The sequence below is a fragment of the Myotis yumanensis genome, unplaced genomic scaffold, assembly GCF_028538775.1.
Source record: "Myotis yumanensis isolate MYYU_CA2020_CCGP unplaced genomic scaffold, mMyoYum1.0.hap1 SCAF_17, whole genome shotgun sequence".
Taxonomy (NCBI): domain Eukaryota; kingdom Metazoa; phylum Chordata; class Mammalia; order Chiroptera; family Vespertilionidae; genus Myotis; species Myotis yumanensis.
The window spans coordinates 10,621,895-10,640,400 of NW_027223768.1; the positions used below are offsets into that span (position 1 = coordinate 10,621,895).

General features: G+C 40.6%; 1 protein-coding gene across 1 annotated transcript in view; it reads left to right on the top strand.

The window, feature by feature from the left end:
- NOTCH2 (notch receptor 2) overlaps nucleotides 1-18,506 on the top strand; it is a 130,458-nt gene that overhangs the window by 29,618 nt on the left and 82,334 nt on the right. The window contains exon 2 of the mRNA XM_070395869.1: nucleotides 7,632-7,713. Coding sequence (XP_070251970.1) covers nucleotides 7,632-7,713 — 82 coding nt within the window. The remainder of the gene's footprint in view (nucleotides 1-7,631; nucleotides 7,714-18,506) is intronic.

Here is an 18,506-nt window from a genome sequence, read left to right on the forward strand (position 1 = left end):
TTTTTACTTAAACGTACCACTTGGGATTTGAGGCTTCTGCACTTCTTCTGTTTGTTTTTTTTTTTTTCATGGCTTGATCCCAAAAAATGGAATAAAAATTTAGTGAAAGCTTTGTTGTTTGAAATTGCAGGGCTCTGTAAGAGTTACTGCAAATCCCTGAGGTCTCCCTGTCTGCACTCAATTCTCCTATTTTTGTTAATAATGCAAGCAGTCATTTTAGAGAACGGTGCTTTGTTAATTTTCCTGAGCCTCTTCCAGACACCATGTGCCTGAAGCAACAGCAGCCAGCCACAGCCAAAGTCCCAGGGTATCTACTCAGACATCATCTTTCTCAAATGCTGCTACTTGAAATTTGCATAACGTCGAAGAGAAAATTAAAAGGGCCCTGTACACCTCCTCTTCACATATTTCAGGAAGCCCAACCATTCAAGGCATTAACATGTCTTTGGGTGAGCCGTGGATATGAGCACGGATACCACACTGCAGTCAGAGGGAGCAGGGTATGAAAAAAATCATGTGAGATAGACAGCAGACAGGCCCATTGGAAGAGGCTACAAAGCAACAAGTAATACCAATTTAGCATGACGACATGTTAATACAGCAAGTCAAACACATGGAAGGCTGCTCAGATTACACCTGCTGGGCTGCCGACTTAATTACTCATGTTGGAGATTCCTTAAACAAAGGGAGGCTTTTAAACCAGTGGTATGTGCCTGGCACGATACTGGAAAACCTAGGTAAATGCCTAAAGAACATTTTAGGATGATTCCATCAAGTTTGGACACCTTGGGCCTGTCTCTAAATGGGCAGATTCCTGAGGCATTGGAACTGATTAAAATCAGTGACAGCTTATTCTGTTGTTTACAGTTGTGTTTACAGGCAAACCTTGGAGATACTGTGGGCTTGGTTCCAGACCACTGCAATAAAGTGAGCGGTAATCGCTTTGCTGGTGAAGGTGCTCACCTGTATACACAATGGAGGCTGATGAAATGTAATAAATACTTGCACCTTGTCTGGACTGAGTTACACTTAGTACTAAACAACAAGCCTTCATTTCTTAAATGTTCTTTTTGGAGTGATTCTGAGATTGATACTAAGAGGATCTGCTAAAGGACTGGAATAGAAGTGATTTTTATTTTGTTCATATTAGAGTCCTTTGAGAAGGTCACAGCCTCTCTGTCCCTACTCCTCACTTTCCTCCATTCGATTGTGTAGACCACGAGGATAAGAATTGCTTTATTCCTGTTTGATTTCCATGCAATGCCTAGTTGAGGGCCATGCTCACAGTAGTTGTCCAACAAATACTAATAGAACTGTATGAAAATTGAATGGCATTTTTGCTCATATATAATTTATTTTACCTTTAGCAAATCACTTCCTATGTCTACAGTGCCATACCTTTTTTTTTTCTTTTTTTTTAAGAGCAGTGACCTCAGGTTTTTTTGTAGTAGTTTGTCTGCTACTGGTGGCAACTGGGAAGAATTTATTCCATTTATTGATATTATATCCTGAATTGCCTAGGGCTCTTCTATTTTTCCTGATTCCTCCCTTTGTTTAAACTGGGGTTGGATTGCTGTAACGGGTTTCCCTAAAGATGGCATTTACCGTGCAACCAAGAATTGAAGTACCTATTATAAGAGCCAGGCTTTTTTGAGCTCTTACTATGTACCAGGCATTGTTTTATGCTCTTTAATGTACGGTATTAATTCAATTAATGCTTAACCAGAGCTCTGAGAGATTATTTTACAGATGAAGAAACTGAAGCACAAAGGGGATCCAGAGGTAACTAGTAGTAAATGGTGGAGCTAGAATTCAAACCCAGATCCCAATTTCAGTAGCTGTGCTTTCAGCCACTAAACTACATTGCCTCACATCTCCAGAAAAGAAGAAATGTTTTCTATCCTCTAGGTTCTTAAAAGTGAAAAAGCAGAAGATTGTAAAGAATTAAATGCTAAGTTCTGAGTGTTATAGGAGTAGGTTTTAGGCTACGAGGACCAGAACCTGCAAGAGGAGGCCTTGTGGGTGAGGCCGGGGGTGACTGGGCTTCAGAGGAATGAGTACAATTTCAATAATAAAGGGGAAGTAGCAGGCAGAGGAAGCTGAGACACATGTGGAAGCATGGAACTGACTTCAGTGGTGATCTGTTCAAGGAAGAGACAGCACTCAGTGGTGGGACTCATACCGGACAGGAAAGGTAGCCTGCCATCTTGTAGGTGAGCATGAGGGTTTAGACTAGAAGTAAGAAATGGCTTATCCCTGGAAGAGAAAAAACGCCTTAGCTGGGCACTGTGTGAAGTTCCTGCCTGGACCTCCCAGCTGGTCTCCTGAAGCCAAAATGAGAGTAAATTCTGAGAATTAAGAACTGAAAGTCATTGTGGATTAGAGCAGCGATTTTCAACTAGTGTGCCATGGCACACCGGTGTGCCCCAAGATTTTTTAAAACAGGCAATACTTGACTGTGTAGTCAGGGGCACTGACCTCTTTTCCCTTAGATTGTCAAATAAAAAAATGACAACAGCCAATATAACAATAGCTGCCCAGTGTGAATGAATCAAAATTATACCCTATTTTTGGGGTCAGATCAGCAGAATATATATATTTTTGGTGTGCCACAGAATTTTAGCAATTAGTTTATGTGTGCCATGAGATGGAAAAGTTTAAAATCGCTGGATTAGAGAGTGGTGGAGTGACGCGTTGCAAGTGGTGCTTCTGGGAGGTTAGATGCAATTAGAATGAAATCTACCATTTGGTGGGAGCTGAGACAATGGATATATCTTCAGCCTAGTCTAAAAAGGGATGACTTGAATAAGCTCATATCAGAAAGAAAAAAAAAAAGGTTGATCTCTGGAACATTGTATAATCTTGACTTTTTTCTTTAAAAAAATATTTTTATTGATATCAGAGAGGAAGGGAGAGGGAGAGATAGAAACATCAATGATGACAGAGAATCATGGATCAGTTGCCTTCTGCACACCCTCTACTAGGGATCGAGCCCGCAACCCGGGCAGGTGCCCTGACTGGGGATTTAACTGTCACCTCCTGGTTCATAGGTTGATGCTCAACCACTGAGCCACACCAGTTGGGCTAATCTTGACTTTTTTCAAACCCAAGTCTGATTGTGTCATTTTCCTTGCTTAAAGCAACCCAATAGTTTATCCTCACCTTAGAGGAGAAGCCGTGAGAAGCCATGATCTAACTTCTACCTGCTTCCCTGGCCTGTCTCCTGCTACTTCTACCTCCTTTACAATCTGTAGGCATATGAACCTGGAATAGCAGACTCATTCTCATCTCAAGGGTGTACCCTTGCTGTTTCCTCTGCCTGGGGTTACTCTTTCTCCATATTTCTGTGATTCTCGCTCATTTAAACCTTAGCTTAAAGATACCTCCTCACACAGGCCTTTCCTGTGTCCCATGCACCCAGCCTCTGTGATTACTTTGTATCTGGTAACTGGTTCTGCTTCCAACAGAATCTGTCACCACTGTCTGAAATGACTTTGCTTATTTATCCATTTATTAGCTGTCTTTCCCTAATAGAATTCTGTTAGCCATGGCATCCCTGACATCAGGGTTTGTACCTTACATCATAGATGCTCTGTTATGTTCTGAGTATTAGAAGACTAGTCCCCAATATGCTGCACAGAAAATGTGTGAAACTTGGAAATTGGCTTCTAGATTTTATGTCATGTTGCCCTGTGATGGAGTGATGAAATTAAAATCTGCTCCTCCTTGTTTTTGCCTCTTGTGGGGGAGGGGGTGGGCAGGCGTGCGTGAGCATACACACACACACACACACACACACACACACTATGTGATTGATTTCAGTCAGCCAATATTTATTGCATGACTGCCATTTATGGCTTAAGATGAACATTTGGGGGAAAGTTACTCTTTTTGTGAACGACTAGTTTCTCTGAGTCTATTAAAACATTAATTTAAACATCAGTTCTCCAACTGTGGTATAATTGAGCATTTTGGTTTTTTACCCTATAAATAGAAAGCTACTTTCAATTTTATTGGTAAATGTATATGCTTTACATTGAGGGGGAAAGTAAATTGAATTTTAAAATGAGGTCTTTCCCAGTTACTGTCATGGTTTTGAGTTATCAAAGTGTTAACTTCTCTTTGTGTAGCAAATAATTACAGTATTCATTTAGAAATAGCCCGCAGGCAAAGTCATGAGTCTGAAATTTTACTTTATTTTTTCTTAGTATATTCAGGCAATGTGTTCTCATCTGGATCATCCCAGACCTCCAGTGGATTATGTCATCTTAGGGGAGTCCTTAAAGTGGACACTCTTTTGAGTACAGTTGCTCTCAATGTGTTCCTCGGACCCATAGCTTCAGCATCACCAGGGAACTGGCTAGGAATGCTAATCCCCAGGCCCCCTCTACACCCACCGAGTCACCATCTGAGGGGGCGGGGTCCCGCACACCCTCCAGATGATTCCGCTGCACACTAAAGTTTGAGAAACGTGGCTTAGTAAATGTTGAAAGTTTAAGGTAGCATGACCCTACAGATTAGCCAGATGGCATTAATTATTAGCCCTGTAAGCCCACCTCCTTTTTGGTCCTGGAATTTGATTGGCTCACTAAGGCTAGGCTGTAAAGTTATTTGATAGATTGATTACCACATATTGACTTTGTGTTGTTTGTATTTCTCTGAACCTGTCACTGTATTGATTTGCCAGGATGCTTAATAGGGACAGGCTGTGATTTATTTATTTATTTATTTTTTGCACCCATGGCTTTCTGAGTCATGGGCCACGGGTCCTCGTGCCTTTCTGGACAGTTTCTCCAGGTACTAGGCATGCCACTCCTATGCTTTTAAGGAGGGAGGTGTCACTGTTGGATCACATGGGACCTTCAGGAGCATTTAGTTCAGCCTAGATCGGTTTGCAGGTAGGAAATGAGCCTGCATGAGGTTGTGCTTTGCTTGTAGTAAGTAGCACAGCTAGTGAGTGGTAGAGGCAGGATTTCAGTCTCCTGACTCCCTCGCTGCACCAGGATCCCTGCAGGGGGAGGACAAAGTTGCAGTTTGCTCTCTGCCTGGGGGACATTTCTTTCCTACTGTGAGGTTTTCTTCTTTTATTTAAAGAAAAAAAAAATAGTAAAAAGTCAGGAAGTTCTCATTGAAACTAATAAAAGTGTCCAAAGTGAATGAAAAAAAAACCAGTTTGAGAACTTTGGTATGGAGGAAATAACCTGACATTAACTGTTTTAATTATAGTTGTTGCATTGGGCTTATCAGTGTGGGAAGAGAGAGCATTCGAGCCCTACAGGGAAGTGGGATATAGACAACAAGATGACCCTTTTCCTGAATCTGCCTGTTCAAGCTGCTGCCTAGGGACGGCTTGTGTGATCCCAGCGGCGGTCATGGAGAAGGGCTGGACTCAGTAAGAGATCTAGGTCCCAGGCCCAGCACTGCCAACTAGTGGTGTGATGCCCTGTGAGGAGGTCGCTGTACCTTCTCGGCCTTCACTTTCTAGTGAGTGGGTATAATCATGCCTATCCTGCCCATCCCGAGAAGGTATATGCCAGATAGTGGGAAGCAGTGGATCACTGCAGCGAAGAGCACAAACTCTTGTGGGACCCAGAGTTTCCAGGTTCAAATTCTGGGTCTTTCATTAACTGATGTGATGATAGGCAGGTTACTTATCCTTCCTATGAAATGAAATTAACTAGTTCATACTGTTACTGGCATTAGAATTCTTGGGTTTCCCAAGATAGGAATTGAGAGGAAACCCCAGAAAAATTTCCAGACAGATTTTATTAAGCTTATGCTGGAGCACAAGGGAGTCAACACAGAGAAAGGAAGGCCCTCTGAGGTGGCTCAGGGTCTGGCTCTGCATGGCTGCTTTTACGAAGTGGGCTTGCGCAAAAAGGCGGCCTGGTCAGGGGTTTGGGGAGTGGAATGTTTCATGTCAGGGCAGGGTTACTTTCTCCTCCTGTTGGGTTGCTGGGCAACTGTCTCTGTACCTGCACTATGGGGCAAGATGGTGGTGTTACTCATTGCTGCTGCCCCAGGAAGGTCGTGTAGCGGCCAGACCTTGATCAGCTCCGCATGTGGGTCAGTAGATTAAGCAGGCATTCAGAAGGGCGATAAAATCAGCTACCTCTTGGAGGGGTGGTGACGTCCTTGCGTTCCTTCCAGCCACCTGGTCTCATCTTGGCTTCCTAGCCACCTGGTATTTTCTATTCCAGGGCCCAAGTCCCTATACTATCTCAATAGGCCTGTAGGGAAGATTGAATTTGTCTATATAAGGTGCTTAGGACAATGCCTGCTATTTAGTAAGCGCTATGTGTTAGCTGCTATTGTTATTACTGTTTTTAAGTATTATTTTAAGAGATGAGATTTCTGTAAACGTGTTCTCAAATAGTTCCATCATTTGATAAGAGAACTGGGCAAATACAGGGATCTTCTGCAGTAACCGTTAATGGAGGAGTTTTTCTAACAGCCTGTGCCTGGGCCTTGCTGGGAAAAGAAGTGGTTTCGATGCCCAGGAAGGGCAGGCCTAGAGCCTCTCATATTGCAGTTTAGTCAGAGAGTGGTGTGGCTAGAAACTCAAACTGGACACTTCTCAGTTGTGCTTTCAGGTATTTATACATGAGCCATCCCAGGAGATGGAAATCTTAATAATCTTCCAGAAAAAAGTTCATGAACTTTGATTTGGATTTCTGACTAGGTTTCTTTCTGTCTTGCCTTTTCAGTTATTAGAATTATAATATTTTGTTGATGAAAATTCCAGCTCTGAAAGCTAAACAATCAAGGGATTGTCGTGATGTAGCAAGTGAGTGACAGACTTTGGATAGCTTTCCTTCTCTTTTGGCTTAAATCAGGAAACATTCTGCTTTTGCTGTTTATTTCTGAGTAGCCTGTTTTGGGAGGGATTAGGGTGGTGAAGTGCCTTTTTGTTGCCTTGTAAAGGGACTGAGGTTCAAGAATTTGAGAATTATTTTATCTGTATGTATAAATGAACTTTTTCATTTTCCTTACTTTGATCCCCTTTCTCTTCCTCTACAATCTTTATTCATGATCTGTTCCCCTTAAAGTTAGAGATTATGTTTTATATATTTCTCTATGTATTCCATTTCTCCTTTCCCCCCGGGATCTTAACATAATGCCTGGTATCATACTAGGCTCTCAGCTACAGTTTGTTGAGTGAATATTGTTGATGTGTCTCATTACTTCTTCAAGCGACCTTTTCTGAAGTCTCACCTGAAGGCTTAAGTAGTTAATATGGTGGTGACCTAGTACCTACCCTGGTCTTCCTATATACATATTGATGAATCTTTGCATTACTCACCTGAAGTGTCCAAATCCCAAGATGCTCATGGCCTGTCATGAGTATTATAGTTTGGGTTTCCCTGGTATCATTGGGAGATACGAATCTAGGGAAATCCAGGCACAGATAATTAAAAGCATCATTCAAGACCACAAAACAGTTATTGTGGGAAGAGACACTGACCCCAGAAGCCGAAAGAAAAAAAAACACCTGATTAAAACTCTAAAAGGAAACCCAGATCAGGCTGGATATGGGAACGAATGTTGACTTAGATTGGATAACATTTCTTTGATGTCTGAGGGTTATGATTAGTGACTTATTGCTAATGTGTGTTTGTTTTTATTTTTAGCTTTGCAATGTCGGGACGGCATTGAGCTCTGTGTTAATGATGGAGTATGTGTTACCTACCACAATGGCACAGGATACTGCAAGTAAGTTTTTCTCTGTGCTTTTTCTTCTTCATATATTTTATTTTATCTCATTAGGACACTGGGCAATATTCACTTCTACTATTCTATTTTTATTATTTCTGTGAAGTAATTACGGGTTCTCTAATTTTCCTGATGTAGTTCCAGTGTGAATGAGGATGAAAGGATGTGGGTGCCAGATAGACAGCTAATAAGAACTCCATATTACCTTCATGTTATCTTTTTCATTAAGAAAGACTTTTCAGTGAGTATTTTGAATGATGACACTAGTTTTTAATTAACTAGGCTAGTTAATATTACTAGTGCATTCTCTTACATGTTTCAGTTTAAGGCATACCCTTAGAGTCTCTCCTAAACATGTGAGCTATGATCTTGTTTTTAAATCAAACTAAGTAGTTATTAACTTTTTAATTCTGCCTAATATTCATGAATATTATAGCCACATGAAACTCTTTTTTCTAGTATAAAAATTCTGAAAGAGACTGTGCAGGGGGAAGATGCACACATACTTGTAGGGATGGGGTAGGAGCAGGGGCTGTGGGTAAATGCCATTATTGGGTTTGAGAGAATGGGGATGAGGAGCAGGACTAGGGAGCATGGGCTAGTTCTAGGAGTGTTACTTTTCTTTTTCTCCAGCCATCTAGTTAGATCATCTCACAAATAGCTTTTCTAGGTTTCCTCTGACCTTTTTTGCTTTCTACCTCAATTGAAAGTTTTTGATAGGAGCGTTTATATCATGGAAAATAAGACTTGATAATAAGAAATTTATCTTCTTTAATACTTTTATTTTCTCTCTCTCTATATATATCTTTTGTATAGGTATTTACTTAATAAACATTGTAAGGGAGTTTATCCAACACATTTTTGTTTCTTTGGATATTTAATCAAATACCATAAGGATAATAATGACATTTGTTCCCATTAAGTCCATTCTCACCAAGATCTAGGTTTTTTAATGTCATAAAACAAGAATTTTTCCAAGTCAGAAGGAATTTTATTCACTGAAGAGAAAATATTTTAAGCTGTGATGACAGTGAGTCTTAACAATAGGTTGTTTGGATTGGAATAAAGATAACATTGGAAATGAAATTTTTTATGTAACTGATTATGTGCTGTTTACTTAGTTTTTCTAGCTGGAAAAAAAATCCACCTCAAAACATGTGATACATTTTCCTCTTAAGAACAGAAGCACAACTGGAAATAAAAAGGGAAGGAACTTAATACCTTAGAATCGGCCACTGAAATCTTGTTAAGTCCCTTTTTGGCATCTGGTGTCTTAGCTACTTGCGTTATTCTATTATTCAGCTCTCTTGTGATAGTTAACCCATTACATTATGATCATTTATTGATATATTGGTTTCTCTTACTAGGTTGTAAGGTCCTGGTCTTATGCATCTTTGCATAGTTATAATGCCTGGCATGTAGCTAGTGCTTAGCAATATGTTTCTTGAACCAAAGAGTGCTCAATAGATATCATCGTTCACATTTTTAAAAATCCATTTGTCTTCAGAAGAAACCAGTCCTCTCTGAGAATTTCATTTGCTTCACATAGCATCTAGGATGGTAGGCAATTTCATTTACTTCCAATTTATTTGGAGATATTTCACCTAATAAATAGGGTCTAAGAGTTGGCCTACATATTTGTGGTCTGACATAGGGAGAGATGGTTTCGAGAGGAGACCAATTTCTGAGCACTTACCAGGAAAGGACACTAAGGATCGCTTTTGGGAGCAAACAGATTTGTGGGCTGCTAGTCTCCAACTCTCCAGCCAAGGCGAGAGACCGTGGCCCCCAGTTTATGGAAGAAGCACTGCTAGGCAACAGGGAACTCGCTTTGAGAATGACGTAAACGGAGCTGCCTGAGTTCTGTCCCTGGATACTTATTCATTGTTGATGGGGTGGATTGCTTATGGATATAGTTCTGGGTGGGTCCCTCAGGTGTCTTCCAACCCTGTTATAAGAGAAACAAGTTTTTTGAGAAAGGCTCAGTAAGAAAAAAAAAATGGGCAAGGCCATCCTTTTGGGAGACCAATATGAACAACTAAACTTGGGGGGAAAAGAGTGTTTCTCTACCTGAGTAAAATAAATTAGCATCTTCAGGAGTGACAGTGTCAGCATAAGTGGACGCAAGAAATGCAAGGACAGTATCAGGGAGGCAAGTCAGTCCCAGGCCATAGAATCGCCATAGCATGTTAAGCAAAAGTAACATCTACTTACAGACCTTTCAATGTATCTTCATCAATGTTGTTTTTCCCTGGGGAAAGAAGGTAGGTAATCCAGCTTGTTCAGTAAATATTATTTTCACAAAATGGTAAATGAATATTAGAACACTTAGAAGGTTTATAAGAATTACATCAGACATGCAGGGCATATGATTATCTTTTATTTATGAGATTGCTTAGTGGATTAAGAAAAGAAAGTTAAAGCCAAATTCCTTTGGTGGGTGGAGTGGAAATTAATGGAAAACGTTTTAAAGTAGAAGGTATCTGACTATCTGTATAAAGAGCCTAATGTTACTGATTCAGCTAAAACATAATGATTGTTTACAGAAATTATAGAAATCCTTGGTAAGATCACATTGACGGATGAGGATAAGTACTTGCAAAGGTTCGTTTTGTACACAGCTCAACTCTGTTGTTTTTTCTTTTCACTGTTAGGAGCCTAAGTAGTCAGTCAGTCTGTGATTATACTGGGATGCCAGGCAAGGAGCGCCTGTGTAATCTTGCATAAAACTCAATCATTGCTCCTAAATAGTTGTTGTCAGATCTCAATAAAGCCCTCTCACTACAGAGAGATAAGACATTTCATTCTCTCCCTTGTCCTACTGGGAGGTGTAAATATATAATTAAGTTTAGCTGTCATTAATCACTTTCAAGTTGCTTGTCTCAGACTTTCCGATATAAACCATCCCAAATCCCAATTTGATTAAAAATCATGGGCAACTCAAGTTCACTAGAATGTTGGGGGTGGGCGAGGTTACTATTTGTAGAATTCACAAAGTGTGCATTTTTAAGACATGTTTATCATCATTATTTAAAGTCCTTGTCTGTCACTTCTTAACATCTGGTTCGTCTTTGGGTGTGTTTCTCTCAATATCGCGTTCTCTTGACTGTGGGTACAATTTTTCTATGCTTCATACTTACTGAACATCATGAGTGATGCATCTTCAAGTTTATCTTCCACTGAAGAACACTGAGTTTTGGTCTAGCAGGCAGCTGCATTACGGGAAGATCACCACGATCCTGTGAAGGGCTTGGTTTTAGGCTTTGCTCTGGTGGGTCTGTTATGCCCTTAGTCTGATAGTTTAAGTCTTAGTCCTGGGATATGGGCCATACCAAAATATGACCCCTAAGAGGATTCGGTGGGAACTAGTGGTGTTTCCCCAATCCCGGCTGTTTCCCAAGCACCTCTAATTTGGTAGGACTTGAATTCAAACCTCCCACTCCCCAGAACCCTGCTCAGGCTTTCAGCCTTCCAACTCTTGCATTCTCTTGGGCTCCTACCTATCATCTTGCTCATGCCTAGTCAGGAATCACTTACGGATTCGAGTGGAGTTGTTGGCACTCGGGACTTCTCTGTCTGTGGTGCTGGCTCCTCAAGTTGCAGCTGCTCTGACGCGTCCAGACACCTTTGACTGCTCAGCCAGTGAGACTTCCTTTTTCTGCTCGCACTCTCTCCCTCCTCTGCGACTTGGACTGGGGAATGCCTTCAGGGAAAAGGAAGTTTGCTCTTCTTTTTGTGAGTCTCCTATCCCTTCCAGTTTTTGTCTGCTTTTGATTACTCTCTGGTACCTTTAATATTCTGTCCAGAGTTCATAATTATTGAAAGCAGGAGAGTTGGTCTAATATTATTTAAAGTCCTTGTCTGCCATTAGTTTTAATGATAAAAATTATAGTTATAAAGTAGTCTTTCAAAATTTTCTACAGCATAGTGGTTGATAAACAATGGAAAGTCACCATGAGTTACATAGGATCCTGTGGGTCGGTGATTACATTTGAGAATCTCTACTTTTTGGTAAAGTATCTAATTGAAAACTACATTTTAAAGTGAATCATGATAGCCCTGGCTCGGTTGGTTGGAGCGTTGTCCGGTGCACCAGAGGGTGATGGGTGTGAATCTCAGTCAGGGCACAGACCTAGGTTGTAGGTTCGATCCCTGCTAGGGTGCATATAGAAGACAACCGATGGATGTTTCTCTCTTACATTGGTGTTTTTCTCTCTGTCCCTCTCCCTTCCTCTCTATCTAAAATCAATTAAAAACATATCCTTGGGTGAGGATAAAAAAAATAATAATAATAATAAAGTAAATCATAAATATGTTATAAAATACAACTTTGTGTCACATTTTACCTAAAATTTGTCAACTAGCTGTAAGGTACATTAAATATTAATGACTAATGATTTTCCTTGCTGGCACTTTTTCACATTTTTTTATCTTTACCATAAAATGAAGAATGCTGCCTTTTGGCTTACTAAATACTTTTCACAGAGGAATCTTTGTGTGGTTTTTTTTAAAATGTGATGCTTAAGGAGTTATTAATTCAGGAATTTTTCAGCACATGCTATTTATGTATACCATATGTAGCAATCTAACAGACAACTGTGACTGTGGTAGTAATTCATTGATACTGTTATCACATTATTTCACTCTTCTTTGGGAAGCCATGTAATAATCATCAGTGTGTTAACCTGGACTTCTTAAAGAGGCTCAGAATGAGTGTGGCTGGAGTCTCATCAAGTCACCTATGAAGTGATGGACTGTCCTGTGGAGCCACCAGTGGAAGGGGCTGGGGCTAGGGCTAGGTGAGCGGGTGCCAAAAACTCAGTAATCAAGATTAAATAATGTTTTTATGGAGTAGCTCAAAAATCAAAATTAATGCAAAAAACTATGATAAAAGATTTCCAAATTTTAAATAAAGAATAGATCAGTATTGCTGATTTTTCTCTATTGCCTCATATTCGGTGTGGTTCAGCCTGCACGGGGACTGGATTGAGGCATCTGGAAGATCCTGCCTGGTGGCATGGAGAGGTCATAGGGTGTAGGTCAAATGGACTTGAGTTTGAGCCATAATTCCTGTTGCCACTCAGATCTTTGACAAGTTAAAGAATAGTATGCTAGCTCGTATTTATCAAACACTTATTACGTGCCAGGCTCTGTGCTCAGGTAAGCTCTTTACATGCATTTTAGCCCTCATAGGAAGCAGTTAGTCTTACTATCCCTGTTTTACCAGTGAGTATATGGAAACTCAGAAAGGTTAAATATTTGCCCAAGATCACATAACTCTGAAGTAGCTGACCTCTTAGCAAATGTGCTGTATCTCTGAGTCTCAATTTGCCTATCAGTAAAATGGGGACAGAATTGCCTATTTTAAAGTGATAGTACAAACAACATTCTGTAAAGGGAATGTGGAACATTTGAAAGAATATGAAAGGTAATTTTCCAGATAAGGGATATGATTAAAACTCTACTGTATAGAGTTCCCAATTTTAAAATAGAGCCAGTAGCCTTAGGTAGGCCTAGGCAGCTTGGAGAAGACTAGGGGCGTTGAACCTGCTTGTAGCTACATGAGCGTATGTGGACCAGGCTCGGCTAATGCTGCATTTCTGAGAAGTGGCCTTTGACTGGAAATCTCAGTGAAATTACTGCAGATGAAATATAAGAAGAGGGCATTGAAGGTGAGGTTACAGGATATTGTCAATTAAAATGCTTTTTAGTCGAGAAAACCAGGTTGAAAAACTTGAAACTTCTCCCTTCTTTTTTCTAATGGAAGATGAGCAAGTTCAGACAGATTTTATGCAGCTGTGAAATTGAGACAGGTCAGATTCAACAACGACTTCTGGTAAACCTTGCTTCCACCACAAAGTCACAGGTTGTTAAACATAGCACCTCACATTTGCATAGTGAGTTACAGATGTATAGAAGTGTGTCCTGTAAGGCTTTCCTTGTTGAGGAAGTACAGTCCGGTCCTCTAACAGTACCATTCCCATGGGATTCTTCTAATGAACACATATCCTTGAAACATCCTTTAACAAATATGTTAAGCGTTCCTCAGGAATTTTTCATAAAAGAAGTCTTGATTATCAGCTTCTTATCAATATTCAACAACAGGATTCCCATACTCTTTTAACTAATCCTTATTCTTTAGGTTGGAACCTTTATAAACATCATTGCTAGATGGCAGAGTAGGAGAAGATGGTTCATAGGCTTGGCCTGTATCCTTTCACTTGTCTTGGGTAACTGCCAGTAAATTAAATCAACTAATTTTGTCCTGCAAAGCTGGCGTGAATAGATGTGAGTTTAGCTAGACTTCTTTCAACACAGTCCCCAGGTTAACCATAATCCTATGTAAAGTTTCTTTCTTATTGTTTCGTAGTGGCGTGTCAGCACCATTAATATCATGTAGGAATTCTTTGCTCCCTTTTTTCTTGTGACTAAGCAGGATGAGAAATATTTCTCTTTCAGGATCTGGAGCAGCTTAATTAAATCCTTCATTTTAAATTTTGGCTATCCGTCTTTCATCAAGACTTGCCAGATTGAATGCATGGGGTGGGAATCTTAGAATGTGATAAAAATGTAATTATCGAGACATTTCCAAGTGCTGTTTTCTTTGTTAAGCTACCATAAATGTGAGCATGTGATGGAGGTTTTCATTAAGCCTCTTTTCAACATCCTGCACCTAGGAACTTTGTAGCTGGGAATGAACTTTAGTGTCTCCTTCACCCCCACTGTGTGTATGTGTGTATTATGTGTGTATTTTATTTTCATATTTGTCTTCGTTTTTTTTTACTTTACACCTTAATTGAAGGTATACTAGTGCCTCTGGGGCTTCCCAGAGTTCTCTACATCTAGCCATCGTCAGTAGTCTTCACCAGCACTGTTCTATGGGTCCAAGTAGGTGTTATTGACTCTTATACTGATGCCTTCAGCCTTTCCTTACAGCAGTTATATTCTTTTTAAAACATTCCTCTCCTAAGTAGTGTCCTACTTGGATCTTTACGAAAAGGCCTTTATAAAAGAAAAGTGAAAGCAAAGACCAATAAGGGTATTATTTAAGTGACAGGTGGTATTCCTCAGTGAACACATCTAACTGGAATATTATATCCAATTTTCTTCTTCATATAATTCTGAGGAGAAGGTAGGTGTTAATGAGAAAATAACCTGGTTAGGAGTTATGTAGAATAGTAGCATTTAGGGTACTGAATCTATATAGATTCGGCCACTTTCCCACAGTTGCTATACCTATAAACTTGTATCTTGAACACTGAAGGTGTTCAAGAACTGCAGGATCCTCACTCTTTATCTTAGTTAGCTCTGGTTGCTACAACCACAGACTGGGTGGGTTAAATGACAGACATTTATTTCTCACAGTTCTGGAGCCTGGGAAGTCCAAGATTAAGGTCTGGCTGACTTGATCAGACAAGGTGCTGGTTCTCTGTGAGGACCTTCTTCCTGGTTTGCAGATGTCTGCCACCATCTCGCTATACCCTCACATGGTGGGGAGAGAAAGTTCTGGTCCCTTCATCTACTTATAAGGGCACTAATCCCACAGTGAGCACCCCACCCTCATGGCTTCATCTACCTAAACCTCCTAAAGGCTCCACCTCCAAATACTATCACATTGGGAGTAGGAGTCAACATATGAATTGGGGTGGGGCATACACACATTCAATCTATAACTCTTCAAAGAAATGTTTAATTTTCATCACACTGGTATTTATTGAGCTAGCCACTATGATTGAGCACTGTGGTGGGGATTGTGAAGAGACAAGAAAACCCAAGAGGCCTGAGCTGTCTGACTTCCTTGTCACAAGTACACATACTTGGCAGTGTCTGATGGCAAATGTTGTATTTTTCTGGCATATGACATGGTGGCAGTCCTCTGACATCCTGCCGTCTTGTTGAGGAGATGAGGCATACATGTATCTATGAAATAAAATCCATCTGTAATTGCCCAATATAGCAGCACAGATGTTATGAGCTATGGCGATTCAGTCAAGGGAGCAACTGCGGGAGAGAAGGCGAAAATCAGAGGGGTTTTAGTGGGTAACTTAGTCATAAATCTGAAAATACTGATGATGCTGTAGGAGGTGGATAGGGAGAATGATGGAAGTGGAAGGGCTATCATTTCCTGTAAAAATCATTACCAATATCTTCATCGTTTATTTCTTAATGACATAGTTTTAAAACTTTTCTACATCTTGGTTGGCCTCTCTGTCTATACTTCAGTTTGTGTGAGGTTTACGAAACCAGTAGGTAGATTAATCTGGTTTTGTAGCAACAGACAAGTGATTAAAAACTCATTCCTTTAGCACATGTTGGCTGGACGGCTTGAGGACAGAATATCTGGAGTGAGGGATGAGGGGAAGACCTGGGAGCAGGAGGAGAGGGCAGCTGGGGTAACCACCACCTCCCTGCCGCCCCCTCAGACCTTTTTGGACTTGACTGTTGATTCTTGTTCTGCTTCCAGCACAGAGCAGCCAGGTAGGCTTGCGGACACAGTTTACAATCAGAACTCAAGTATCTCTGAGGCACGAAGAAGAATGGGCTGGGATAGGAGGAGTGATGGAAAAGCAGAAACACTAAGGACAGGGTCGTTTTCATACACAGCCTAGTGCATTGTCTTAACTGAGAGTTCGAGCATCCCAACTCTAAATCTCTTCTGTCCAGCACATCACTGGCCTTGTCCAGTTCAGTTCAGGGATCCAGAGAGAGTAAGCATCTGTTAGCCAAATCTTTGGTTACCCCAAATTAGCTCATGTCTTTTACTGCTTGTTTCCTCTGATTATATAGTATATATCCAAACCCTCAATTATCCAGAATAAACCAGGGCTGCCTCTACTGTGTGGAAAACATTTGATAGTGGTTATGATTCTCTTGCCTAGACCATGTAGAACCTTAGCCATTTAATCACCTGTCCCTTTAAAATTTTGAAATGCTGGTTCCTGTTGTGTAAGCCGGACACATCTCCTTGAGGAATTATTTTACTGGGCAACTCGCCCCTTCTGAAACCTCAGTCATCCTGAAAAGTACCTCAAGAACCTCTTTGACTTTAATTTTTTTTTTTTTTGCTTTAGTCCTATTTGTATATAATGATTATGATGTCTAATTCTCTATCACATATTGTTAAAACTTATAGCCTTGAATTTCTGGGTCACTTAAAAAGCGGACAGACTTGATTACTAATGAAAAGTTGACTCATTTCCTTCCAGGCAAAGGCTGACACTGACTCTCAGAGGTCATAATTAGTCTCCACAGACGCAGACTCTAATTATGGGATATCACCTATTCTTTCCTAAATGTTATGCATCATGAGCTGGGGAAATAAAATAGGCGTTTATGTGTTGAGAGGATATATATAAATGATACCTGAATGAAAAAGGTCCTCCATGAACTTAATGAAGTGGTCGATTCCCTGCAATTTTAAATTTGGTGCATCTCTTCCCACACCATGTTTTACACACTCGTCAGTCATTTTAGCCTTGTGTAATTTATCAGCAGCTCAGATTCCTCCACAGGAGACTGTAGCGTGTACCATAACTGTACAGTGCGTAGCTTGGGAACAACTGGCTTCATTCATTCATTTTTGCCTATTACCGTGAAGGGTGCTTCTTGTAAACTCGTGTGGTTAGAGTATGTTTGCCATGTTTTAATCACAAGTAGATGTTTTCCCCCCTCAGAGTTCAGAGCAGTGAAATATGGGAAGATACTGATTGTGTGCTGGGAGACAGAGAAAGACCACCTCCTGTTAGAACAGCAACACCAGGCTTTCAGCGCCGTGTGTGTGCCCTTGCCCAATCTTCCCAGTGATGATGGAAGAGACTGGGTGCTCGGTTCAGCTTCTGAGTTCTGATAAATGAGCGCAGACTGTAAACTGGAAGATAAGGGCATGTGCAAATTCTTGTGTAAATAAAGCATGGTTTCCCATTGCAGTGGTGACTGATTTCATAGTTTCTGATGAAGATGAATGAGGCTGTGAATTAACAGCTTTAAAGCTTGTATCACTGCAGCTTCTTTTGGGTTTGGATTTATTAAAATCAGCGTGTGTTTACTGCTTTATTCAGATGGGGGTGGGGGGAGGTGAAAAAGCTGAACCCATGAACACCAAGTGGGGTGGTGTTTCAGATGATTCCCAGCCTCACAATTCCCCGTGAAATTCTTTTCCTGTGGGAAACTTTTAATTTGGAAGCATTCAGCCTAATGTGGGAACCAAGATTAACATTTTCTGAAATACCTCTACAAGAAAAGCAGAAATGTTCTGTTCCGGAAGCCGAATTTACATAGTAGAAAAATGGGCTGTCCTACAGTATTTGGTAGTGTTTATTAGTTGTGCTTAAAAAGTTGTGTGTGTGCGCATACAAAATAGAGAAAGAGAGAGAGAGAGAGAGAGAGATTGAGGGTATATTTGTCTTTGTTTCTTTTACATCCAACCAGCAAAGCCCTGGAAAGTGTGTTTTACCACAAACCAGCCCAGTAACCAGTCCTAACTCTATATTCGAATACTGTTTTTAGTTCTTTTTGTCTTTCCTTCTTGCTGAGTAAGCTATAGTGTATTGGGGGTGGGGTGGGGTGGGGTGGGGTGGGAGGCGGGGGTGAGTGGGAGTGAGAAAGGGAAGAAGAAGTCAACATGACTGAGCTTCTCCCTTTTCTTCCCTCTTCACCAGGAAGGAAGTGAACTGGAATCTTCATGCATACGTTTCTTTTCCTCCCCCCCCCGACCCCCATGTCAGTGATTAGCATAACCCAGTTAGTTGCCTTTACACAGAGTTACCGCATGAACAAGTTGACAGTCTGATGAG